The 27,330-nt window shown below is 38.5% G+C and overlaps 1 protein-coding gene across 2 annotated transcripts in view; it reads right to left on the bottom strand.

Annotated features, from left to right (window-relative positions):
• Positions 1–6,874: 6,874 nt before the first annotated feature.
• The window catches only part of LOC119855860 (leucyl and cystinyl aminopeptidase), a 111,152-nt gene continuing 90,696 nt past the window's right edge, over positions 6,875–27,330 (bottom strand). For both annotated transcript variants that reach the window (XM_043515336.1, XM_038402703.2), the window contains 9 exons: positions 25,649–25,809; positions 22,367–22,452; positions 17,718–17,901; positions 16,834–16,990; positions 16,019–16,203; positions 15,238–15,399; positions 13,899–14,039; positions 13,091–13,172; positions 6,875–11,945 (listed from right to left, as the gene is read on the bottom strand). In XM_043515336.1, coding sequence (XP_043371271.1) covers positions 11,814–11,945; positions 13,091–13,172; positions 13,899–14,039; positions 15,238–15,399; positions 16,019–16,203; positions 16,834–16,990; positions 17,718–17,901; positions 22,367–22,452; positions 25,649–25,809 — 1,290 coding nt within the window. In that variant the 3' untranslated portion in view covers positions 6,875–11,813. The remainder of the gene's footprint in view (positions 11,946–13,090; positions 13,173–13,898; positions 14,040–15,237; positions 15,400–16,018; positions 16,204–16,833; positions 16,991–17,717; positions 17,902–22,366; positions 22,453–25,648; positions 25,810–27,330) is intronic.

The following is a 27,330-nucleotide window of genomic DNA, read 5'->3' as shown; positions in this document are numbered from 1 at the left end:
ATTTTTGAGAAGTCTCCTGATGCTTTGGACTGTCCAATTCTTGGCATTTTGTTTTCAGTTTTTTTTTTTTAATTTCAAAGCAAATAAACCCACATTGTCACATCCACACACAACAGTCATCTCCTTTGCTGACATCCATTTTGTCAAGGCAGCAATAACTGACACGTTTCAGATGTACTGACTAACTTGGGAAAATGTGGCCACAACACACACAGATTCTGCTTCCTACAGGCAGAGTTTGCACAGGAGATTAAACTCAGTCAGAAACCACAACTGCTATATATTACTTATCCGGCTCATCTGATTAACCTTGCGTTGTCAGCAGCTACTTCTACAAAAGAAATGAAAGACATGAAATCTTGCATCATTGGATTTGGGTCCATTAAAACTTTGCATGCGACTAAGTTAAAGGCTTTGTTTTGTACAGTAAGAGTGAGACAAGTTCAGAGCTGACTGCCAATTACCTACCTGTTATGCCACATCAGTGGATGAGCTTGTACTGCGCTACATGACATGTAAATAATGTGTGGACTGTGCTAATTTAGCTCCAAGATCATCCTAAATTTCTGGGTTCTAAATCAGAAGGTCTGAAGGGAGACTGGCAAATAACCAAAATGACTGCCAGATTCCATACACTATGGTAATGTTCATTGTTGAAAACATTGTGTGACACATGGAACACACTGGAGTTTTCTCTGCATACTGCCAACATATTGGCTAATACAGACATTTACCAGATCCTGACAACCAAAATCTCAGCTGAATTGAGCACAAAAGCTTCAGGAGAAACATACTGCGAAAAAACCCAACTGCTTCTGGAAATCCTTCAGAGCCCAGAACACTAGAAAACCAAAAAAAGCATTCAAAAAAAACTTTCAGCACAACATTCAGCGAGAAATGGAATACGACCGTAGCCTGTACTCTGAACCCCAAATGTATGGTGCTGAAGATTCTTCTTGGATTGTCATTCAGGTGTTGCACCCCTTCCTCAAGGTGAATTTTGCAGCAGACTATGATTGTTATGCCAGAGCGTTTCAACCATTTGTCACCGAAGATCAAATTTCAAATCTGAAAGGAAATTTACTACTTACCTGAACATTCTTAACTCTGATCATGTGAAACTGGATGTGCTGGCTGTTTGAAACAGTCATGAAGACACACTTCCCAACTTCAGCAAAGTGGCACGGCAAGCTTTGAGCATATCCCCTGGATCTACTGATGCAGAACGCTTATTTTCAAAGTTTTCCACAACAGCAAGAGGCTCAACAAGAGGGAAAATAATTTGAAGAAAATTATGTGAGCATATGCAAACCAGGATTTCTGGAAAAACTACTCTCTCAGAGACAAAAAATACCTTTCTACATAAAAAAATAATTATACGGTAGTAAAATGTGTATATTATGAAAAGTTTGTGGAGTTTTCCCCACCAATTTTTCCTGATTCTCCCCTCTCCCCCCATTTTAAACCTGATTTCATCCCAGTTCTAATGTTTGGAAAATAAACACCAAAAAATTCCCAGAATTAAAAAAAAAATAAAAAAACCTGAAAAACAGAACACTAATCATAATGCAGGTTGAATACAAAGTCAAAATTGTAGGAGAAAGCATGTTACTTATTCATAAATAACCGATTGCTCTTTCCCAGTTCTACATTAGAGATTTTTGCACTAGTTGGTGCTACACTGTTGTAAGAATCCCAGAATGTAAGTGTACCAGCAATATATAACCAGAAGTGAAAGTAAGCCGGTACAGGCTGGTATGCCATGCCACACCAGACCGGCTTCTCAAGGCTGGTGATTTAAAGGGCCCAGCGCTCCCTGCAGTGGCCGGAGTCCCGGGCCCTTTAAATTGCCTCCCGTGCCCTGCTGCCAGAGCCCTGGGGCTCTAGTAACAATTTAAAGGGCCTGGGGCTCCGGCTGCTGTGGGGAGCCCCAGGCCTCCCAGCTGCCTCTGCAGCTGGTAGCTCTGGGGGTGATTTAAAGGCCCTTGGGCTCCCAGCCGCAGCCAGAGCCCAGGAGCCTTTAAATCTTGATTTAAAGGCCCCACCTCTTCCAATTGAGGTAATGCCCCCACTCAGGACTCTGACATACTGGTAAGTCCTTTAAGTTACTTTCACCCCTGTATATAACAAAGTGCATTAGTTGACTTACACACAGTGACTTGACAACTATGCACTAATCTCCCCAAAATCCAAAAGTAAGGGGCCTGAATTTCCTCTTCTAGTATTACAAAAATATATCTCCATTAACTTCTAGGGAGTTAGAAATGACTTGTGCCAAAGTAATCGTGTGGTGCATCAGACCCTTTGTATTTAAATTTATTGAACCCTGCAACTTATTTTTTGGTTACACTTTTCTCTAGATCTGCTGGAGTCTTGAGGCAGCTACAAATAGTGCCTATATGTAAAACCAGTTTTGAAACTGAAGAAAGTAAAATCCAGGCTGGAAAAGAAAAATTTGATTTTTACTTTATGCATTACATTCTCTTTTGGCAGTTTCATACCAGATCTGTTTTCTAACATCTTCTGTGCTTGCTAGAGTATCAAGCATTTTGTGCTTCTCAGCTTCAGAAACTAAGACACTATAACATGCTGAAAAGAAACCCCACCGTAAATGCAATCTTCATAACATCAGTAAGCAAAGATTTTAACTAAGATGTGGGAAGAGATGCTTTTATTAGAGTGCTTAACTTGGTGCCGCCAATAATTCCATAGGACAGATGAGCTCATGTCAAGAGAGCCATTGCTCAGACATTCTGGACAGTGGGGAAGGCAGAGTTATAGAATACATATTTACAGTACATTGTGCAAAATGTTCAGACAGCATGGCACAAGAACCACATTGATTTATAACAATGAATTCTGGGAAATGATGCTACTACTGAATAACTTCCTCATAAGCTTACAGTGTTAAATTCAGATGCTAGTAATTTTGCAGTCACAACCAGTGACACCATGTAAAGAAAGCATTAGTCTCAAGCATATTTTGCCTCATGGCATTTTAACACAATATGCTGATTCTTGGTAATATAGCTTTAAAAATCTTTTAAAGCTATGACCTAGCAAAGATTTTTCAGGGAAAAAAGGAGCTTAACTGCAATGCATGTTAATCAGACAAGATTCAAGGAGCAGTATTTCTATACACACACACACACACGAAAAAAAGTAGTTTGGATACCTAAAGCAGCTAAAGGAGGATTCGCAATTTCACCAAATGCAAAGCAGATCTGTTTGTCTCTTTTTTACTGGTCTGGCTGCAAAGTTAGCATATTCATGTTTCAAGTTTGTTCCTGATGTTCTGTTTAGAGCTTGACGACTGATTGGAAAAGGAATAGATACCAAGATAAATCAAATGCAAATGTATTTGGCTAAGATATCTTACTACAGTGATTTATCCCAATGGGAGTATCTTGTGGTACATTTCCTCTTTTTGGTTTGACTATTTGAAGACAAAAGGTGACCACACATTGGGTTGGTGAAGCAGCAAAGAACTTCTTTCACAGCTATGGGCCAGGTTGTGACTTGTCCTTATATGGGTGTGCCTGGTTAGGGCACAAGGGTAATAAGAAGCCTTTTCCTCTTGCGTGGCCTATACAAGGGCTAGGCAGAATTGTAGCCTCTGCAGTCTGCGGAGTACAGAATCTGCTAAAACTGTTTTTTCAGGGTAACACTTATGTGTGATTTGTGTCCCAAATCACAAGGATGTATGGAGAGTGGGGAGATGGCAACCCCCCCCAACCAGCCTGCAGGCCTCAGGCAGAATGCTTCCAGTGCCCACCTCCCCAGGCTGATGTGGCTTCTACCTTCCCCTTACCATGGGCTGGGCCTAAATGAGCATGACATTTATCACTGTACATACAGTACAGTACTTAAAAATGTAATTTAAGTAATTTGTAACAAACCCATGCGACTTCCAGTGTCCTGAATGTCAAGGGCACATTTTACTAAAAAAGTTTATTTAAGGCACATCCTGCTGCAGAGGCCTGTCTTGTAGGTATTTATCAATGCATAACCAAGCCTCTTGCTTTTATTATAGTATGAGAAAGTTTACATTTCATGAGCTACCAAGAGACATGGACACCAATCCCTATTTGTCAGAAATACTTCCTTTTGTAAATGTTGTTTCTTTTATCTAGGACAGCACAGTTTTGAATGTAAGAACCAACAACTTTATGCCCAATTCTCAGTACAGAGTTTCATATACAGTGCCACAATGGACCCTGACTGATCAATGTCTTTAAATGATTTAGGAGAGAAAATGTCTCAGACTTTCCATGTGGGTTGCAAAACCTCAGTTCTTGTGTTTAGATGAAAGAATTCCTTGTTCTAGATTCAGAGTCAATATAAATATGGAGGATGAAATCCTGGCCCCTGCCACTGACTTCAATAGGAACAGGATTTTACCTGGAACGTTCTACACTTTCAAAGTCTCCACTACTTGCTTGTATCTTTGTAAAGTTACAATCACCTGCTTTCAAAAAATAATTTGCCCAGCTTCCAAGCCTCTAGGAGAATGAAACAAAGAAAACACAATCCACTGAGCCACATCACAAATAAGTGAACATCCATTACTAAATTAACATACATACATTCCCTTCCATCTAAAGAGAGCTTCCTGCATGCATCCTGCTCTCAAAAAATGTCATCCTGGTTCTTGAGAGACACATCATCTCTGAGAAGCCTCTCTCTATAACTGGGTCATGGATAAAGAAACATGCACTGTAAAATAAAAGTTAAATATTCAAGGTCTATTTATCCTGGTTCTTACAGTGTACCACCATCTCTGTGACACCTGGACAATTAAGGTCTTAGTACTAATCTTTAGTGCTCTCAACACACTTTATCTTGGAGACAATCCCTTCATTTATGATCCAACCAGACAACCATGCAGCAGAGCTAAAATGCTTAGTATTAGATAAATCCTTCCATCATCTAGGCTCAGGAAGTTCTTCAGCACCTTGCTTAGGATATAGCATGATAATAAACAAAGTTCTATTAGATAAGGGAAATGCTGAGCACTGGATTGGAAATCAGGTGATTTGGGTTCTATGCCCGGCTCTGCCACAAATTTACTGTGTAACCTTGAGCAAAATAATTTAATCTGTCTGTGCTTTTGTTTCTCCATCTGCAACATGGCTATAAAAGGGATTTAACACAGCAAGGGCTAGTTCAGAAAGGTGGACACTATCCCTGTGAGCCACACTTTCTTTGTATGACAGTCATGGCCATAGTGCACTATGGAACCATTAAAGAGTTAATTGCACTGTACATAACACACAAAAGTAGAGAACATCATTACCTGCTACAATCTGGACTTCATTCCTTAACTTTTGCAGCCTGTAAGATGTTGCAATGTGCTGCTGACTAAGCCAATGAACCTAGTCAAATTCTCCCCAAATTTTTCATTAGAAAACTAGGCAAGGAAAGCCGGTAACTAGTGAATAGAATTGGTTTAGTTACCATTCAAAGTAAATATTTCTGTTCTGTAGCTGGAAAGATGCAGGATGATGTACTTACATCACAACTATGATAAAATACTTTCCAGACTGTTAGTAACTGAGGATATTAGACAACATGTACTAGGGATAAACATTTTTAAAATCAGCAGACTCAGATAACTTGCACCCAAGAGTCATAAAAGAGTCGGCTGAGGAGATCTCTGGCCTGCTGTTAATTTTTTAATAAATCTTGGAATACTGGGGAAATTCAAGAGACTGGAAGAGTGTTCAAGTTGTGCTCCCTACACTATTACCTGGGGACTGGAGGGAGAGAGCGAACGCTGGTGGTGTCTGAGTCACGACTATGAAGCTTCCTTTGCCACTGATGCTGCCTGGGTGTGGGATAAGCAAAATGCCAGGTGAGTCTGGGTGCTAATTGAGTGGACTATGCTCTTTGTCTCTAAAGAGATGAGCACTAGGCTTGATGCTATTCAACAATTTCATCAATGATCTGGAAGTAAATCTAAAATCATTGCTGACAGATTTTGTAGAGGACAAAGATTGGTCAGAGTGGTAAATAATTGAGGAAGAGACAGCAGTCATACAGAAAGATCTGCATTACTTAGTAAGCCGAGTCCTTCAAACAAAATGCAATACAGGCACATGCAAAAGTTATACATCTAGGAACAAGGATTGCAAGTCATACCTATAGAATAGCAGGGGCTATATTGTGGAAAACAGTAACTGAGAAAAGGATTTAAGGGTCACAGCAGACAAGCAACTCAGCATGAGCTCCTACTATGATGCTGTAGCATTAATGACTAAGGAGATCCTTGGATGTATAAGCAGGGGAATAGTAAGTAGTGAATAGGAAAGTGATTTTGCCAACATATATGGCATTGATGAGATTGATACTGGAATGCTGCATCCAGTTCTGGTATCCATACTTTAAAAAGGATGTCAAAAATTGGAGAGAGTGCAGTTTAGTTTATCAAAAAAGATTGAGAGGGGATTTGATTAAGGGGTACAAGTACCTTCATGGGGATAAAATACTGGATCCTAAAAGGCTCTTTAATCTAGCTGAGACAGGCATAATAAGAACCAAAGGCTGGAAGCTGAAGCCAGATAAATTCAAATTAGAAAATCAGGCATAATTTTTTCCACAGAGAAGGAGATAAAACACTGGAACAAATCACCAAGAGAAGTGACTGATTTGGAGACTCCAAGAGATGGAGAATCAAAACCGGATGCCTTTCTGGAAGATATGCTTTGGTCAAATCACAAGTTATTGGGCTGGGGTAACTGGATGAAATGTAATGGCCTGTAAGCAGGTAATACTAAATGATCCAGTGTTGTCTTCCAGCTTTAAAATCTAGGAAAACTATTCAAAAACCACTCACTAATGAGGTATCATAGTTGTTACAAAAAAGAAAGAGCAATTTGTATTTAAATACTTTATTTTCATCTCACAAAAGCAACAGTGTTTGCTGTATACATGCCTTTTCATCAGTGCCAGTTATATGCAAACAAGTTTATCTGAAATATAAAGAAAAACTTCCCCCCCTTTACAAGTAAAATAAAACAGATCTGCATATGTGTATGCATTATACATATATACACACACACACACACGATTTCCAACCTCCCCCGCTCCTAAAGGCAAGTATTGTACAACCTAGAATTTCACCAACCAAAGCTCACATGTGATTGTACATTGTACTTATATTTTAAGTATTTTAGAAATATACAAGTGTTCTCCCTTTACAGGTCCTTATAGTACTTAACTTTTCCAAAATAATTTGAAAGATATCATTCTTCAGGGCTATTTAACTTTATAAAGACTGGAATATAGGGCTCTTGTCTGACTGCAAGTTTAGCAGTAGTTTGATGCAATTTGCTCTCAGAATACTCAATTTCCCTTCTTCGTTGAATAGAAAATATTATTGATCTTTAATAACTCAATCCAAACTTTAATGTATTTAAATGCATACAAGCTCCTACCTTTTCTTAATATTTTACTTCAATTTGCTAAATGCCACTATGATCAACTCAAAAAAAGATGCCTGCCTCTCACTCTGATCAAAACTAAGTTATCACGAATAAAATTCTATATTTCGACTTCAGAAGCAGGTTTAAACAACAGAAAAACTAGAGGTTTAAATTCTTTAGCAATATGACCTGAGAGTTTAATGTGGTAAATTACATCCGTTTAAAACTTTCCAGGAATCATGTGAATCCATGCCTCATTAAAAAAAGTAACTAAATCTTCCAACATTTAGTAGCATCTTAATTTAAAAAAACCCAATAAAATAAATAATGTAAAAGTAAGTTTACTCAAGCATTTTCTTCTATACAGTATAGCCAAATGTGAGAGAACAACATTTACCATGTGATGGAGTGAATTAACTACATGAAACCCGATTCAGAAATATACAAAAGAAAGCCAACATACAAGCCTAGATGCATGAAATGCATACAAAAGTGTATGGTTAATGAGGCAGTGTTGTGTTAAATTTCAGAGTGCAATGAAAGAGAACATCTTTGAAGGGGGGCAGGGGAGGAGGAGGAGGGGAAAGAGAGGAGAGCCAATCTGTTGGAAAAGGAATGTTCCATCTAATATAGAACAGGTGAAAGATATACAATCATAAAGCAGGATTCACTTCAAGGGTCAGACTTCCTGCAGCATATGGTCGCTAAAAAACCCCCAACATAATGAAGGCCATTACTATGTTCCTTAAAGCATTACTTTTACAATGCATGCCCAACATCAAATGCCTCAAATGTTCCAAGATGTAGTGAGCAGGTGAAATGTAAGTATTTCTATGGCAAAGTACCATCTCTTTGGCCAGGCAAAAAATGAATACCACTCCTAGAGTTAAAGTGAGCTCTTCAGATTGCCAATGCACTAGTATTCTAGAAAAGGTGCAGATATTTTATGAAAGCAGGGTTTTATAAACTAAAATTTAGAGTGGATTCAATTCAGTAGTGATGAAGTGCCTACTACAACATGTATCATTGCTTATAGAAGAATATGCAACCTTGCTTTTGTAATGAGTTATTGAAGGATGTCAAATTGTGTAAATTTCTAAACAGCCACATATGATCCATTTCAGGCTCCTTCTCTCCTCACATCCTGATCCTTTCCACACTATGGAGTAAATTTAAGAAGCCAAAAAGTCATGATAAAGTAAATGCAGGATTTAGCATTAATTAAATGAATTTGCAATTTTAATAAAATCAAAGATACATCAGCATGCAGACTTCTCTGTTTTCCAGGAATAGAGCTAAAAAAGCACAATTTTCCCCCCATTAGGCTAATTTTACATGTGAAATATTAGGGAAAAAATCCACAAAATACGTAGCTATATGTAATGCATGGTTTCTTTCAAATTAGGTTTTTAGACTTCAAAGTTTAATATTATTTACAACTGAAATCACTGCAAAGTACCAAGACTACAGTACCATAAAAGCTTCGAAGTTAAGGTGTTTCACTGGACCTAAACTGAGACACTCCATCTAAAATAAACATTAAACAAAACTGATTTCACAGTGAGGGAGGTGGCCCCAAGTGACTGGTGTTTGCCTAGTAGCTTTTCAGTGGAACTTGCCTCCTTCAGAAACAAAATAAAGACAATGGCCCAAGACTTACACAGCCTCTTGTTCCATAATGTTTGCCTGTAAACTATTATGGAATTGTAACAAGAAGTGTTTTGCTGCAATGTGTGTGTTTCTTTTGACTGAAAGACAAAAGAACTGGTAAGATCCACTCATTTAATGTAAAACATGACAGGTGTCTTGATAGTTCGCTGCACCAATTCTCCTCAATTCCCACTGAGCTCTGGAAGAGATAAGGGTTCTTAGTGCTTTTCAGTATCAGGGCCTGATCCAACTCTTACTGAATTCAATGAGAAGCTTTTCCTTGGCATCAACAGAAGTTGGCTCCCAGGTACATAGTACGAACTCCAGAGAAGGACAAGTGATATTGAAAACATGAATCATGTTTAAATAGCAAAAAAAAAAGGTGAAAAACTCAGTGCACTGAGTGGCAAAATGAAACAAACCTTGGGTTGGTTGTTTGGTTTTTTAAAGCCATGATTTTCCAAACTCTGTTTTTCAATTTTTTCTGTATTTTGCACTCTAAAATGGAAGTGCATAGTATTTCTTAATACAGATTACATTATTAGTAACATGTTTAAGCTCAATGGTAGAACATTCTTATAATCCCAGAGTTGGAATTGAGGAGATTATTATTAGTTCTCACTCTACAAAGTTTGACATCCTTCATCTTTGCTGTTGTCAAGAGGGAATTTTTTAAAAAAGAACAGGGAAATGGAAAAAAGGAAAAAACACATGGTACAAACACACAGAGAAGAATATACAAAGATGTAACTAAACACAGTAACGGGGGGGGGGGACGACACATCACTGAACAATGCAGTTAATACAAGTGATTAAAGAACTCAATGAATTAGGATAACATCTAATTCAATCACTGAGGAGGAGTACAAATCCACTTTCAGTGCATGCAAAATGCATTCATTTCCACTGGCTGACGGTGTTTTGCGCACCCAGGAGGAGTAACATTCTGTTTCAAGGTTAGAACTGCAGAACTCATTTTTAAAGTAAACTACTGGCAAATTCTGAGGAAATTTCTCTCCAAACTTTAGTCAGAGAATCACAAAATATGGAAATGAAACTGCATAGTTTAAATGATTTAGTACATACCTACTGATGAAAAGCCAACAAATACTATAATTTTCACTAGGCAGTTTTCACTAATCACTTACCTACATCTCATGCACATTACTGCCACAATTTGCAGGTGAAAGTTGTTATAAATTTTTTTTTTTTAAACAAAGCCTGTATTAAAATGATAAATTCAAAGTCAAGGCTGATTATGACTGAAAATAGTCTCCCCACCTTTTAAAGAAAACTTTTCTCAGAGGCTTGTCTCTGCACAAAATTTGCACTGGTTTAACTTAAATCCATTTAATTAACTGATTCAACTTGTTTGTTTGGATTCTCTTACATTGGTTTAAAACTTGTTATATCAGTTTGGCTGTACATGAAAAGTTTTCTGATGCAAACTAATGTGATGTTAGCTAGCTTTAGACAGGCATAAGAATATTCACACATTCTCTCTCCCTACCACTTTAACTAAACAGGTATAAAAATCATCTCTTTAGTTAAGGAGGTACAACTCTGTGTTTACACCAGGCCTCAAAAAGGGCCTTAAATGTGAATTGCTTTAGAAAAAAGGCACATTGTATTGTGGCTATCTTGCCTTTTAGCCTAGCATGCCAGATTTTAGAGCACTTGTTCCCAGAGTAAGTTTTAGGCTTTGTCCCCAATAGTTGTTGCATGATACCATCCAAATACAGACAAAAAGTTCCCCATTGCTGTGTTACACCAAGAAAGCATTACAGAGTAAGCGGTGTACACAAATCATACCAGTGATTCTGAAAAATTAAGAGAATATAAAGACCCAAACAAAATGTCTGACACATATGTACCAAATGCAGGTCCTCAGCAAAGAGGAATGGTGAAAAGGATCAGTAGTCAATCAGGAGTCAGTTCACTGTCTGAACTAGTCTGGAGCAACTTCCTATGGCTTTTTTTTTGGGAGGGTGGGGGCTGTTGCTCAGACATCAAAAAAATAATAATTCAGTCTGGCAATTAAAAGTTTGACCCTTAAAAGTGCCTAATGAGTTAGGAGCACACTCCCCATTGACTTTCAGTGGTACATGTGCTCCCAAGTCACTGAGATACTTCTAAAAATCTCTCTCCTCCTAAAACATTCATATTTGCTATTTGGCTTTGTTTTCTTTTATATAATATCAGTAGCACCTGGCCACTTCATAGACAAAAATACAATATAATAATAATAACTGAATATTCTTATGTTTTTAGAATGTCTGGAAAAAACACTTTGATCATCAAAAGCTAAACCCGAAGCTACCAACAGTTTTGCATAAAGAACACTGATTAGCCAGCGCTCTGCAAAGAAAAAGCATCTCTCATGGCAGTTTTTTCCCTTGTTGCTCTTTTTCAATACTTACCCAGTGTTGAGAATGATAAGACAGGATTTCAAATGACAGGGTGTTTCAAATATAAAATTACTGTACTTATTAGTTATTTATGCAGCTGTTTGGTCTATAGATGAACACAGTTCCAGAATAAATAAACAAACATCTACATCTGGCCCACAAATGACCAAAAGAAAAACAAACTTAGGTGAGATTTGCCCTGAGCTAACTAGAACCCCTAATAGTGCAAACAATGTTGCAGCGATGCCTGGTTTCACCCTGGCTTTTGCAAAAGCAACAGTTCACAAGCTTTCTTAATGGCCAACACACACACACTGTGGCATTATGTTCTCTACAGCCAATGCTGTAGCGTTGCTAAGTTCTTCTCCATCCACTTAATATTCAGCTGAATCGTCTCAATAGCCTCCTTGACACAGCGAAGTTGAGAATTCTTCTCGGACTTGGACTCAAAGAAAGTTTTAACCTGCAGAGTAAAGAAAATGTGCATTTCAGGCTGAGAAACGTAGGCAGTTTCCAAGTTAAGAGTGTGCCACCTGCCCACCCTCCACCCCCAGCACAAAGTACCAATGATCCACATTCATGTAGTTGGCAAATCACACAAGAGGATTGCTGCAAATAGAGTGATTACAGCTCATGGGAGCTGCAGCAATAGCCTGTGTAGCTTCAGTAAAATTCAACAAGAAATTGTGTATATTTGGTGGAATCCCTACCTTTCACTCAAAGCACAATCAAGTTTAGTCATACAGCACTCAGAAATGAACTAGCTTTCTGGAGAAGGATTCTGTTCTTGTGACAAATGGGATTACCTAAAACGATTCTATTTTTGGTACATTGAAAATCAACTTATCACGGGGGCATTTGACACAACGAAGTACAAGAATGCTAAAGCATAAAAAATACATGCTGTGTACAGGTAAGATTTGCACACATTTTTACTTGGGCAACTTTAAAGATTTTGACCTTTAGCCATTTCCCTAGAAGTTGACAGTCTACAGTAGAAGCTGTAGTGGCTTCTATGCCACCTTCTATCCTTCCAAGCCCCTGGAGTAGAAGGCGTGGGTAAGAAAAAGGGGGAGACAGCTGTGGCACCTCAGCAACTGGCTGATCCTCAACTGCTAGAATTATCTTTTAGGGCTGCGGACAGCCAAAGTAAAATGCAGCAACCTTTAGGCTGTATCATACACCAGAGACCTGGATAGTGTCAGAGGTCCTGGAATCAGAAAAACAAAGCCACCTTTGGCTCAGTCTCCTACTGACACGATCAAGTCGCAGCCTGCTAGGTTCATACAAGCTGAGCCAAATAATTTCCTCTATCATGGGCGATAGTCTCTCTAGTACCTTGCCCATTGGAACACGCTATCAGGATTGCTGGGTTACATTCCTAGCATTGCCACAGACTTTCTACGTAAACTTGGGCAAGTCACTTCTCTGGGATTATTTTCCCATGTGTCAAATAAGGATACTAATAGTTCTAGACTATTGAAAAGGATCTTTAAATCTATGGTGAAATGCACTGTGTACATGACAGGTATCGTATCAATTGCTAGTGCATAGAATTTTTTGAAGGGGGAAGCTAATATTTAGGAAACAGTACTTTACACCACCAACCTCAAGTAGATGGGCTTCTGTTGAAAACTGAAAGGTTGACACGGTAACTATATTCTGGATAGCAAATGACCCCAAGTGGAACCTGAAATATGGAAGAAAAAAATAAGGAACTTGTGGTAACCAGTTTATGAAGCAAGTGCGCTTCACGTGGTTTTTTTTAGAAGACTTCAAGCACCAAAAGGGTAAAATTTTCAAACAAAACAAAAAACAAAAAAAGCCACTAAGTAATTTTTAGATACTGATCATCACATTGAGTTATTCTATCATCTAGTAACACCATGTTTTTTGGGGGAAAACAGCTTAAAGTTGTAACACTTGCAACAAGCTGTGATTTTCCAAGAAAAGCAAGTATATTTCTGAAGACCGGTTCCCCACACACAAAAACTTTCAGTGTCTCCAAAAGGAAAAACACATTTTTCAATCTGTTTCAAAGCATGCTGAGAGACCACTGTGGATGCAAGATATTATTCGCCATGGAATGAAGGAACAATACATGCACCACTAATAGTTTCATATCACTGTCCCTTTAATAAGGACAGGCTAATATTTTCTGAACCAGGCAACTGACATATGAGCTTAAGTCTCCTGGGGAGGGCGTGGGGGGGGGGGCGGGTGAAGGGTGCAAACAACAATGGGAATTAACCTCCTAAACCACTTTTTTGGGGGAAAAAATGGGACTTGGGAACTTTTGAAAATTTTATTCAAAGTTAGGTCAGTCTATTATTTTGCAGTTGAAAAAAATATATGCACTCAAATGCTGCACCTAACACTTCATGCTAATAATTAAAGACCAAACAAACAAACTTACTTCCGTATAAGCTTTTCCCAGTTCTCTTTGACAAAGTCCCAGGCCAACAAGTGCCCAGGCAGACTTTGGCTGACAGTTGCTATGATATGCGAAAGTTCCTGTGCCCTGATGAGGTTTCCCTCCAGGCTTGTTTGCATTAACCTAAGAGACAAAACAGATCCAGTCAACTCAAAACTACTATACAAACATTTCACAGCTAGACTGCAGTGGCTCTCATAGGTTACTTAGCCAAATAGAACAGAGTATATGGTAGGTCGGAGGCTACTTACAGATTATTTTCTTATCTTTTACAGATATCTTAAGAAACTAGATGTAGTCAACTACCAGGGCCAATACTGCAAATTTCATTATTTACCTTTGGTTTGCAAATGCCAAATATGGGGCCCAATCCCATGAAGTACAGAATAGCTTCAATGCCCATTTGAGTCATTTAATTCCCATCAAAATGGCAGGGGCTCAGTGACTTTTGCATGATCATAAGGGGAAAATAAAATTCATGAGAAACTATGCTAGTCCCACAGCACAGCAGTCATGGAAACCTTCCACTGTCTCTGCTACATCCTCTGGACAGTCCTCTGAAGTGGTCAGTGAACATACATATAATGGCTGTAGGTGTTGGAGATAAGGTGGCTCTTACTTCCTGCATAAAGCAAGTTCAAGATTTCATCCACACAGCAAGCAAATGCTATCTGAATTCTTGTTTCTTTGTTATGAAACACGCCCGTACTTTGAAGGCTTCACAGTATTTCCTATCAAAAGCAACTCCACACTGATCTTCCAAGAGTGCAAAGCTTTCAAGCTTGATTCTCCTCTCAGTATACATTCCAAGCAGTGTAACTACACTGACCTCTAGGGAGTTTCTAATGATTTTCACAAGCATAAGTGAGCACAGTATCAGGACCTTTGCATTTGATTATATGGAATCCTGTTCCTGATAGGTTGGCTACATTTTGCTTTAATAAGCAGAAGCCTACTAAAAAGTCTTTCTAGCACTATGTTTAGCTAATGTAAGAAAACCAGTCAGTTATTAAGTGTTGAGGGGAAAATCCACATTTCCCAAGAAGCCTTTTTTTTTCTTTAAAGTTTATGCATTACGTAATATTTTGAGAGACACAAGGACAGTGAGGTAAAAAAAATCTTGTATTGAACCAATTTCTGTTGGTGAAAGATACAAGCTTTTGAGCTGAAGAAGAAGAGCTCTGTGTGGCTTGAAAGCTCGTCTCTTTCCCCAACAGAGGTTGGTCCAATAAAAGTACCTCACTTCCCCTCCCCCCCCCGTCTCTCACATATTCTGGGAACACCACAATTACACCACCACAATCTTCTGGCATTTTCATACCAGATCAGTTTTCTAGTATCTTCTGTGCTGGCTAGAGCTTCAAGCATTTTGTGCTTCTTAGCTTCAGAAACTGAAGATGTGTACATGCTTAGAAGGAACTCCCAGCCATCATCAGTTTTTGCTCCTGTTGTGAATACAGTCTTCATAACATCAGTAGGCAGACTATAAAAAAAAATTACAAAACAAGAATAGGCCTGTATGAGACAGTATGGAAGAAACCACCACATAAAAGCTTTAGGCAAATAGCACAGGTGATATCTTTTGCTAGAGCACTTAATTTAGTATAATAGTAGTTTTGTAGGACCAGGTGAATTCTCTTCCAGAGAGAGGCATCACTCAGATTCTAGGCAACGGGGGACAGCTGAGTTACAGAATACATGGAATCACAATTAACCATGCAAAAGGCTCAGACACGCTATGATACAAAATCCACAATGAATCATGGCAGAGTAAGTTCTGGAAGGTGAAAAGGTTAACTTTGCAAAACCAGCTACAATGTACTACCATCTGAATTTCTTAAAATGTAAGCTCAAGTGAGAATTATCAAGTAGGCATAGCAGTCACATTCAACAACACTGGATACAAGGTTTTAATTTCTAAAACATAGTTCCTCTTGTTTTATGCCATGCTATATTCAAAGGAAATGCAGTAAAAACTGCTGAATGAAGCATAGTCTCTGTGCTTTGGTGGCCAAGACTAATTAGGATCTTTCTTCAAAACAATGGTGGAGAAGTGACAGTAATACGTAAACAGAACATGCTCAGACTAATTTATGCTTCACCTCTTCGTGCCATTGGAAGCCTTCCATTCCTTAAACAGCTCGGTGGCAGTGGTGCTACAGTTTCCCAAGTGATGAGAGCAGGCAAAGGCGAGCACAGTAGACCGGAACTCTCGTTCAGATACGGTCCCATCATCAGTCCAAGTCTGTTGATCAATTTTGCTTCCAAGTAGCTTTTTAACTCTGTCCTAGATGGTGAAAGACAGCGAGCAATACCAAGACACATTACATTGTTCAGAGAAGAATTCACAAGCAAGATAAACAACTAATGGGAGGGTGTAAGATTGTGTAGACCACCCCCTATTTCTGACTCCTCCCTGTTTAAGATGCACCAAATTAGACTACCATACACATGGCTAGTGGGTGTAAATAGATTTAAGCATACTCTCTGCATCTGAACATTAGGCCTCTAGTCCCAGTCTGGATGAAACTCTCAGGTTGTAGACATACGAGTCAGCTTCAAGAACTTTTGAAATAGAAAACTAGGGTGTTTTCTCCCCATTTCTATAGCAGAAAATAATCTGGATTTTAAACAGTTTATTATTGAATATCTGTTGCAGTAGCACCTAAGAGCCCCAGTCATGGACCAGGACCCCCACTGTGCTAGATGCTGTACACAGAACAAGAAAACAATACCTGCTTCAGAGTATTAACCTTTATTACTCAAGACAGACTGACAGAATAGCCTTACAAATATAAAGACAAGCCAATGACATTCCTGAATGTTGGTCCATCAGAGTCTAACCAGAGACCGCAGTTGTGAATTGATGTTATGGGAAAATATTTCAAACACTGATATAGAGAAGAGGAAGACATACCACTACTCTTGCTGCAAGATCCTGCATTCCTCTTTTTTCTACAAGATCATAGATGAGACTCACTTGGAACAAAGCTTGACTGATTGGTGCAGTGTGGTTCTCTTTCACTAGATAATCAAGCAGATTAAAGGCCTTCAACAGAGACACCTTTCCTATACTAAAAAGGTCAAAGAACACAAAAGGAATTAAAATGGACTCAGAAACAAAGAATTTCTTGCTAAAATGAAATCTTAAGGATGTCATCTATCTTTGTGAGGCTACAATACTAATTAAAAAAAAGAAAACTAGATCATGAGCTGGAAGCAAATGGAAGTAAAAATATATAAAGTATTACTGTTCTTGTAATATAACAATGATGGCAACAATCATGCCTTTGATTAAGGGGCAGAATTAAAATAAGGTGCAGCATGGTGGCAATTGAAAGTAAGTGAAATTACTCAGATTAAGGAAGCAGCAGTCACAGAAAGGCCACCCAGAATTCTCAGCCTCATTCCAGCTGCAGAACCAACAGAGCAGTACATGATGAAAGTAACCATTAAAACATTTATGTCAGAAGCAACTAGTTTACTTCTCTCGAGCATAAAAGGTACTTTCCCTTTGATAAGACAAAATTACACGGCATTTCTCTCAGACTTATAAAAGTCCTCCATGCCAACAGAACTAGCAGGTGTCCTTTACAATACAAAGGGATGAATGATGGCATTAAATGAATGGAGATCAATATCTGATGTTTTATCATTGAAACTCAATCAATGATAGCGGATACCGAACAAAAGCATCTTTAAAGCATTCTTCTCTGCAATGTCCTTAAGTATAATCCTTTGTCTTGCAGTAACTTAAAATTAAAAAAGCTGTATTCCCCTCCCCCTCACAATATCAATTACCCCACAAGACTGAAGATATTGTTGATCAGGTGAGCTCGGTCTTTGGCACTCAGAGCAGTAAGATTGTGCCTCAGCAGGTCAATTAGAATATTCCAGTCATCTTCAGCATAGTGCACTATATAGTAGCCATTCATGTCCACATTGAACTTTACCCATGCCACCTCCTCCTGAAGTTCAATGGTAGCTAGTTGAGAGAGAGAGAGAGAGAGAGAGAGAGAGAGACACACACACCCACACAGTTATGCTGTTAATATTGAACATTTTAAAAACCTATTTTCTAATTCTGAGAGTGTTTAGAGTACTAAATGATTTGGACCCAGCTTACTCAGGAGGTCCTTTCTCTTCCCATCTATACTATTGCAGCTGTAACCAGAGATAGTATCTGAGCTGGAATCTCCCTCGTCATAAAAAGGAGTAGCAGTCAGCATGGTGTTGTGTGTTAAGGCCTCTTAATTCTGGGTTGTTCTCCCCTCCTATTCAGGCTAAGCAAATAACTGGGCCATCATTTTCCACTAGTTACACCTGTGTATTCCTGCAGAGTTCAATGGATCTGAATTACAACTAAGAATGTAAATAAATCAGGAGACAGGTGGTGAATTTTAGCATCAAGGTCATAATGTGGTGGAGGAGAGGGAATCCAGTTACAACAGATGAGCCCTTGCAACCAAGAAACAGATTAGAAGGGAGAAGCCCTCTTTTTTAAGATTTATTTGGAGTATGGGTTGAACTGAGGGCAGAGTTTATCCCACTGGAGATAAAAGGTGGCAATTTCAAAGTTGTGAACTGCACAAATGTGACAAGACGGAATAAAATGCAACAGTTTTAGACTAGACTCATGCTTGCCAATTTGGCAATACTGGATGTGACCCATCCCTCAGATACATTTGATAGCAGACTGACCTACCTAATTTACTACTCTCAAAAAATTACAATTAATATTTATCTGAGACCCACAATAAATGGTATAATTTTACCATTAAAGTTTTAGGTTCAAGGGGAAAAGAAAAAAAGTTCATGCTGATTTGTGTTAATATGGTCATGACAACCTGGAATTTGGTTATTTTACATTTAAAAAACACACTGTTTTCCATACTTCCAGGAAACCAGCTTCTCATTATTATAATTTACCTGTGTGGAGGGACGGGATAGCACATTACTTCCTGGCAGCCTTAGGTTGTGTCTATGCATCAAGCTAGAGGCCAATCTCAGAGCCATGTTATTGAATATACTTCATTTGTTCAATCATGTATTACCATGAAGGATGGCTCACATCTTCAGGACCGTATCAGCTGCCATTTTGAAGGCAAACTCAGCATGCATTGCAATGCAACCATGTGTGTTATACCACAATGCAATGGAAACAAACATCACTGACTAATATGAATCTAGTAATTCCTAATAATCTCTCTCTCTAAAAATGAGGCAATTCAGACCAGGAGTTCACCAGCTGAATCTTCTCAAAATAAAACAAAGAAAACCTTTGCAAGTGTATTTCCACATCAAGCAGGTAGTGGGGGCAGGGAATAACATAAATAGGAATTTTTAAGATAGTAAGTCTTGAAAATCTTGTAAGAAATTAAGGATATTCAAAACCTCTGTGCACACGCGCGCGCTCTCTCTCACTCCCTTCTCTTTGGTTCGATCCCCCTCCCAAAAACAAAAAACCCACCCACAAGATAAATCTCTCTCTAGAACTCAGTCATCGTTTGAGCGAACATGATATTCTGTGCCTCACAATGCTCAACACTATGTGAAAGACAGGACGTGATCAAGTCACATGTCAGTAAAGATCACATAATTATATCTGTGACATGGCAAGATATGTATATCATATTATTGACTCCATTTTCTAAAATCTAAACACAAATCTAAAACTTACCCAAGGGCAGCGTTTTGTATTGCCTTCCAGACAGTACCCTGCCCAGAAAGATGCTGACAACTTTTTGAAGAACTTTCATTGAGAAGCTGTCAAGATAGCAATCACTGTCCACCAAATTTGATAGTCTCAACTGCTGACCCACTACCCGTGGAGTAATGTTTTTTTCTGCACAGGATCCCAGAGGTTTCTGGGGATAGGGGCTGGAGTGTCTCAGTGGGGCACCCAACAAAGAGACGGACTCTAGTTAACGGGCGGGGTGGGGGGAGGGAGAGGAGAGAGAAGGAGGAGAATGGGTGAGCACTGCCATCCACACATCCAGAAAACTTGCAGGATTGACTCTGCCTGGTCTGAAAACTGACAAACCTTGGACTGTCAGAAGGGCTGAGATCATAATGGAGAAAAGGCAATTCAGGACTTTTGCTTCATTTTCCAGAGTTTTGTTGAAACTCTTGAGTGCATTAAGAGTAAAGTCACTGTGGTTGAGAAATTCCTTTGCTAAAACTGTTACTTGTTTTCCTACCAAAAGGGAAGGGGTTGTCCCCAAAGGGGTTGTCCCCAAAGGGGTTAAACTAGAAGCGCACACATTCTAGGTGAGGGTCTGGAGAGCATGTGTAAGTGATTGGGAAGGGCTGTCGGTTCCAGGAGATCTCAAATCCTCATTCAGGGGTCTAGGGCAGCTGGCTGGTGGCACTCTACATCCCAAAGAAGGGTATAAACCCAGGACCTAGCTAGAGCTGGTCAGAAAAAGCTGTGATGGGCCAATTTTCCACCTGCAAATGCAATTCCATAAAAATCTAAATGCTTTGCAAAAATCACATCAATTTTGCCAAAATTTTGTTTAGGTGGACATTCAAATAAAAAAAGTCAATAATGTCAAAATGTCCCATTTGGACATATCTGGAATGAATTTTTTTTTAAATGATCTTCAAATTTCACAGGGTTTATAATTTGTATTACATAATATAAATTTTTTTTTAAAAGAAGTTTTGCTTGGATTCAATGGACTTCCCCTTCCCAGAATTTTCTTTTGGAGCTTTTTAAGTCTTCAGGTTTTATTATGGTTTGAAATAAAGCCAAATTTCAAAATCTTGAAATTCTTTGTGAAGCACAATTTCTATTCTCTGCCCAGATCTACAGCATGCTCTATCATCCCAGAACTAGAAACAGTGGCTAGACTACCTAGACCCAATTGGCCTGGAAGCACACGAGACTTGCAGTTGGATCCCTTTGTAACAGACTTGTGACCACAGAATGGGATATGGAGCCAGAGATTGTAACCTTAAAAATAAAAACAAAAACCCCAAACCATGGACAAATAGCATCTTGGAACAGAAGATATAAACATGTTGCTAAACTACAGATAATTTAGTGACCAATTACAGAACAGTTTATTATTTAAGAGGATTACCTACCCTTTCTGGAAAAGCTAATGTCACATTTTTGGGAACATATGTGATGAAAAAAGGCCTTCAACAGCAGTAACTATTCTCTGTTAATCAATTAACATTGAGGCTAACTACTTACTTGACTAATGGGTGTGACAATGTCAAGAACATGCACACAAGTTTACACCTTGGTTTTCCCACCGATTATTGGGCTGTAAACTACATTTCAGTCAACATCTCAAATAGCAGAGGTCCAGAAACAATTACACGAGATTTTGTAAATCAACTGTGAAAATTAAATTTTAAAAAATTCATTATCTGCTTAAACTAAACTACTGTACTTTTAACAATCATTTTATGGAAAATGAACGTGTTATACCAAGATAGCTATAAAGGTTTCAAGATCAGCATTAAGCATTCAACTTCAATTTTGTATGGTTTATGTGAGGCAACAGAGATGAGGGAGACATTTTTACACAGTATGACATCATGAAATGTGTCAGATAATGAGTGTAATGGATAGGGGAAGGGATCAGTATGATAGTAGGATTAAAGGCATTCTAAAAGAATGTATCAAATTCTCTGCTGGTGTACAGTAAATCAGCAAAGATCCACTGATGTCCCTGGCTTACATCAATGCTGGTCAAATATTTTTAGTACAATACTGAGTAAATCACTTTCATCATTAAAAAGAAAGTTAATTCAGCCCTTTGTACAGTTTAGCACCTGGGGACTCAAAATGGCCACTGCAGCAAAGAAAAGGTGGGGAGAACGTGGGAAGGTTCCAAGTTCTAAACTGCAATACCTTAGAACGTTAAAAAAAAAATGTTCTAACAAAGTAATTATTTTATGCCACAAAACAAAGTAAATAATATCAGAGGGGGAAATACACCTCCTTACAGTCATGTTGGCTGTGTCAGTCTCCCAGGGCTGATTCCCTTAAGTACATACTGCTCAGAGCCAAATCTACTTCCTCAAGGCCCCTCTCCCCAGTCTGGCAGCTTGCAAAAAGACCAAGTCCTGTTTACTCCCTGTACTGTCATGTGGAATTAATATACTCCTGACATCACTGCCACTGATGCTAAGTACCCCAGGCATGCTCAGCACTCTGTGGTGACTTTGTTTGAAGGCACCATTGGTTCCTAACCACATCCTTATGTGATAAAGACTAAAGCAACCATGCCTACAAAAGTGATTAAAATTACACTGTTCTCTCTTCCCTATGGGTATCATTCCAGTTATATTCTCCTCAAAAATTGCTTTATACCATGCATGCCCTTGGCCTCAAACCCTACTCAGGTGCGTGCAAACTAAGGCTGAGATACAAAACTGAAGTAACCTGCTTTCACTGTACATCCTAGCTACAGAGGCCTCAAGTCACATACCTGACTTCTGGTCCAGTAAATATGCATAAGGACAGAGGAAAGAGCAGCTGCTAGTAGTGTAGGAGAGAGGAATATGCCACAGATAACTGTAAGAGAAAAATTACATTTTTTTCAAGACTTGTACAGTAGAATAGCTTTAATAAGTCACAATCAATACAATTAGTTTTGCTGTTTGTCTCGCTTTTTTTTTTTAAACCGCTTTAACATATTATGGCATTTCAACAAAGTAATGTTGAGATCTATTATATGCCCCCCAACATTACAGTATCCAAGTAACTCTCAACCCATTTTTATCACATCTCCTCTGTTCCTCACCTTACACATGGAGAACTGAAGCACAGAAATATTAAGCAACTTGTCAAAAAAAAATAAAATTAAAAAAAAAAATGGAAATGTGTGGCAGTGCCAAAAATTGAACTCTGGGCACGTCAGTCCCAGTCTAGTGTTTTACCCATAAAACAACCTTCCTCTCTGAAGTTTTACAGTTTGTATGGGATTTACGTAAAAAGGACACTGGTCGTGTCCCAAATCCCTCTAACAAAAAGCACAAGGAGTTACAAAAGACAAGGACTCAAGATAATCCCATACTAGAAGAGTAAATATTATCCTCAGCTTCCAATTAAGGCTGTCAATCGCAGTTAACTCACATGATTAACTCAAAAAAATTAATCGCAGTTTTAATCGCATTGTTAAACAATAGAATACCAAGTGCAATTTATTAAATTTTTAATGTTTTCTACATTTTCAAAAATATTGATTTCAATTACAACACAAAATACAAAGTGTACACTGCTCATCTTATTATTACAATTTGCACTGTAAAAAGAAAGTATCTTTAGTTCACATCATACAAGTACCATAGTGCAATCTCTTTATCATGAAAGTGCAAGTTACATAACTGCACTCAAACACAAAACAATGTAAAAAACTTTAGAGCCTACAAGTCCACTCAGTCCTACATCTTGTTCATCCAATCGCTAAGACAAACAAGTTTGTTTACATTTACCGGAGATGCTGCTGCCCACTTCTTATTTACAATGTCACCAGAAACTGAGAACAGGCGTTCATATGGGACTTTTGTAGCCAGTATTGCAAGGTATTTACGTGCCAGATATGCTAAACATTCGCATGTCTCTTCATGCTTTGGTCACCATCCCAGAGGACATGCTTCCATGCTGATGCCGCTCGTTAAAAAAAGAATGCATTAATTAAATTTGTGACTGAACTTCTTGGGGGAGAACTGTCTACGGCTCTGTTTTACTCGCATTCTGCCATATATTTCACATTATAGCAGTCTCGGATGATGACCCAGCACATGTTCTTTTTAAGAACACTTGCAGATTTGACAAAACGTAAAGAAGGTACCAATGTGAGATTTCTAAAAATAGCTACAGCACTCAACCCAAGGTTTAAGAACCTGAAGTGCCTTCCAAAATCTGAGAGGGATGAGGTGTGGAGCATGCTTTCAGAAATCTTAAAAGAGCAACACTCCGATGCAGAAACTACAGAACCCGAATCATCAAAAAAGAAAAATCCATCTTCTGCTAATGACATCTTACTCAGATGATGAAAATGAACATATATTGGTCCTCACTGCTTTAGATTGTTATCGAGCAGAACCCATCATCAGCATGGATGCATGTCCCCTGGAATGGTGGTTGAAGCATGACGGGACATATGAATCTTTAGCGCATCTGGCAAGTATATATCTTGCGGCGCCGGCAACAGTGCCATGCGAATGCCTGTTCTCACTTTCAGGTGACATTGTGAACAAGAAGCGGGCAGCATTATCTCCTGCAAATGTAAACAAACTTTTTTGTCTGAACAATTGGCTGAACAAGAAATAGGACCGAGTGGACTTGTAGGCTCTAAAGTTTTACACTGTCTTATTTTTGAATGCAGTTATTTTTTGTACATAATTCTGCATCTGTAAGTTCAACTTTCATGATAAAGAGATTGCACTACAGTTCTTGTATTAGATGGACTGAAAAATACATTTCTTTTGTTTTTTACAGTTCAAATATTTGTAATAAACATATAAAGTGAGCACTGTACACTTTGTATTCTGTGTTGCAATTGAAATCAAAATATCTGACAATGTAGAAAACATCCAAAAATATTTAAATAAATGGTATTCTATTATTGTTTAACAGTACAATTAATCGCGATTAATTTTATCTAAGGCAAACCCACTGAGGGAGGTGAATTGAGTTGTACACCAATTTCCCACAAATCACTATGAATTATTCACCTGAAAAGTCATTCTTCAAGAGCTATTCACCTACGTGCAACTCCCCTAAGTGCAAAGAGACATCCATGGAAAACCCAGGAAGACAGATGTACAAAAACCAACCTTCCAATCCTCATAAAGGCAATTTTTTTTAGGGCCTAATTTTGCATGATGTGAAGTGCCCTCAACTCCCCATTAAATTTCAACTGTGACAGAGAAAACCACAATCTCATAGGGTCTGCAGTTTGAAAATGTCCTTGTCTTGTTATATAACAAGGATAAGGTGCCTGGTTACCGAGTACATTTGACAAATTGATTTTTGCAGTTATCAGTTGCTTCATATTTGCACCAGTATCTAATCACCCATAAAAAAGATGTTTATTGCCATGTATTCCTCCACTACTATGGATACTATTCTTAAACAAGGAATCTTTAGCAATTAACTGACACACACAAATGCTAATTTATGGTCAGTCTTAACCTTTGTAAGGGGGAGAGCTTCCTTATCCACATTCTATACTTTCCTCTATCAGCACTCAGCCTGCAGATTTGACCTAGTAGGAAAATGTACAGGTTCCAGAAGAAAGTTTCCTGGTCCTTTAGACACCACCAGCATTCTTCTGCAAAATGCTACTTTATTTGTTACATTTGCAAACTCCTCTCATCTACCTTCTATCACATCCCCATATACCCATCCTTTATGTGCCCCAACTACTTGAGCTTGAAGATTAAAAACTGCAACTACCTAATTTTTTTTATTTTAAAAAGGAAAATTAATCCAAACATAATCCTGCCTGTTGTCCTATTGTGCAACGTAAGGTCTATTTCAATTGCTGAGCTGGAAGCAGACATGGACTATCTTATTTTTCAAGGCAAATAAGAAGATACTTCTGTGCGTACTGCTGTGTCTCACTTCATTTATTACTACCTGCTCTATAGAGAAAGCTACTGTAGCTCTGAATGTGTCACAGTGCAAGGAATATGCACTCTGAAGACAGTTAAAATTGCATGAAAGTAAAGGTAGATTTTTCTGAGGGCTGGGGGAGAATAACCTTGCATCTGTCGTCCAATTTTCTGATTCCACACTGCGCAAGAATCTCTCCTGCTGGAGATAGAGACTCTTTCCTTTTCTTTTAACAGTTACTAAGGGAAATCCTTTCTGCAGAATCCAAGTTTTCATCAGGTTTTTTACATCGAGTGTTCCGTTTGTGATCTGTAAAACATGAAGACATTTACTTTCAACAGGAAGACAATGGGTATTCTTCATTTCTCTTTGTCAAATTCTATCCTCAGCTCACCACACAAGAGCCATCTTGAAATTAGTGCTAATGTAAGTAGCAGGTTAAGCCCCTGTGCAGAATTATTCTGTATTGGCTTGCCAATTTTGTCAGCAGTAACTGAGATGAACAAGTGTTTTATCCTCTTGAATGCAAGAGATCCAAGTGACAGCCAAATAAGAAAGGGAAACATGGGAATGCCAAGCAGGCTAAAATAGGATGTGGAGGCAGGAAAACAGAGCAAGTAACTTGTGGATTAATTTTAAGGGCAGGTGTTCTGGGTTGTTGGGTTTTTTTCCCCTTCCTCTACTTTCATCGCTATTTTGGAATTATAGAGAAGTTGCAGGTTAGAAGGCAGGTTTTATTTTTCAATAATGAATACTAAGATCTGAATTAAGAAAGTCTGAAATGCCCAACCAATTCTGCTTCCATCTGTGGTTAAACAACCTTTTAAATTAAAAAAGAAAAAGCATTCAATATTAACTAACCTTTATTTATTTACTGTTTGTGTCACACCCTCCAATTCTTCCAATATGCTACTATTACAATAAAAATAAAAACTAATGATTCTTTGTACTAGTGCAATACTCTTCATCCCTACATTGCAAAGTATTATACACAGTGGTGGTTACGTGTTAGCACCTCCACCTTACTAGTAGGTAACTAATGCCTCAGTCCTACAAGCTGTCTCACACAGATGGATCCCTGCACTCGTGTGCAATGGGATTCAATATGTGGGGGGCTGTGAGTATGCATAGGGGTCAGCCTACCTGGAACAACTTGCAGGACCAGGCTCTAAAGAAAAAGGAAGTTTATCACTGTTTAAATTACCTATATTATTTGCTGTTCTGTCCAGCTCTCTCTTCTTCAGCTGCCCTCACTGTCCATCTGAAATTCAAGTTATTGGTCTATGCCTACACTTATGGAAGAGTCCTATATAATTGAATAGGGGTTAAAAACTCAATAAAATCATCAATCCAAGGGAAATAGTTTTCTGTAAAGAGCTTCTGTTAAAATTTCTAGAGAAAGCTTATCATTCATTCTTAAGTTATTTACTTTTTGATTTATTTGGGTGGACTCCAAAAGGGCATTTCCCAGCTACCTTATCTCATTCACCTTCTCTTAGTCCCACCTCCACCCCAGTTGACAAAACTCCCCCTTATGCTCATGTGTGTCCTTCCTACACTTGTAAACCGTCTCTGGCCCAGTTTGTCCATCCTTCATTTTCTTCTCCTCAAAATACACTTTTGCCAAGAGATCTACTAATTCTAGTCCACCAGCAAAGTGCTTGTTTCATTAAAAAAAGAAATCATCATGGAACTAACAATGCCTGTTACCACCATCAAATCTTCTTGCTTCTCTCACATCACATCTCCTTTGTTTCTGTGTTGTCTGCTTAGACTGCAAGCCATAGAGGGCAGAGATCAAGTATTCTTGCACGTCAGTACAGTATCTTG

Source organism: Dermochelys coriacea, chromosome 5 (genome assembly GCF_009764565.3).
Source record: "Dermochelys coriacea isolate rDerCor1 chromosome 5, rDerCor1.pri.v4, whole genome shotgun sequence".
In the NCBI taxonomy this organism is placed as follows: domain Eukaryota; kingdom Metazoa; phylum Chordata; order Testudines; family Dermochelyidae; genus Dermochelys; species Dermochelys coriacea.
Note: the sequence above shows the minus strand (reverse complement) of the source record. Positions and strands in the feature narration are given on the sequence as shown.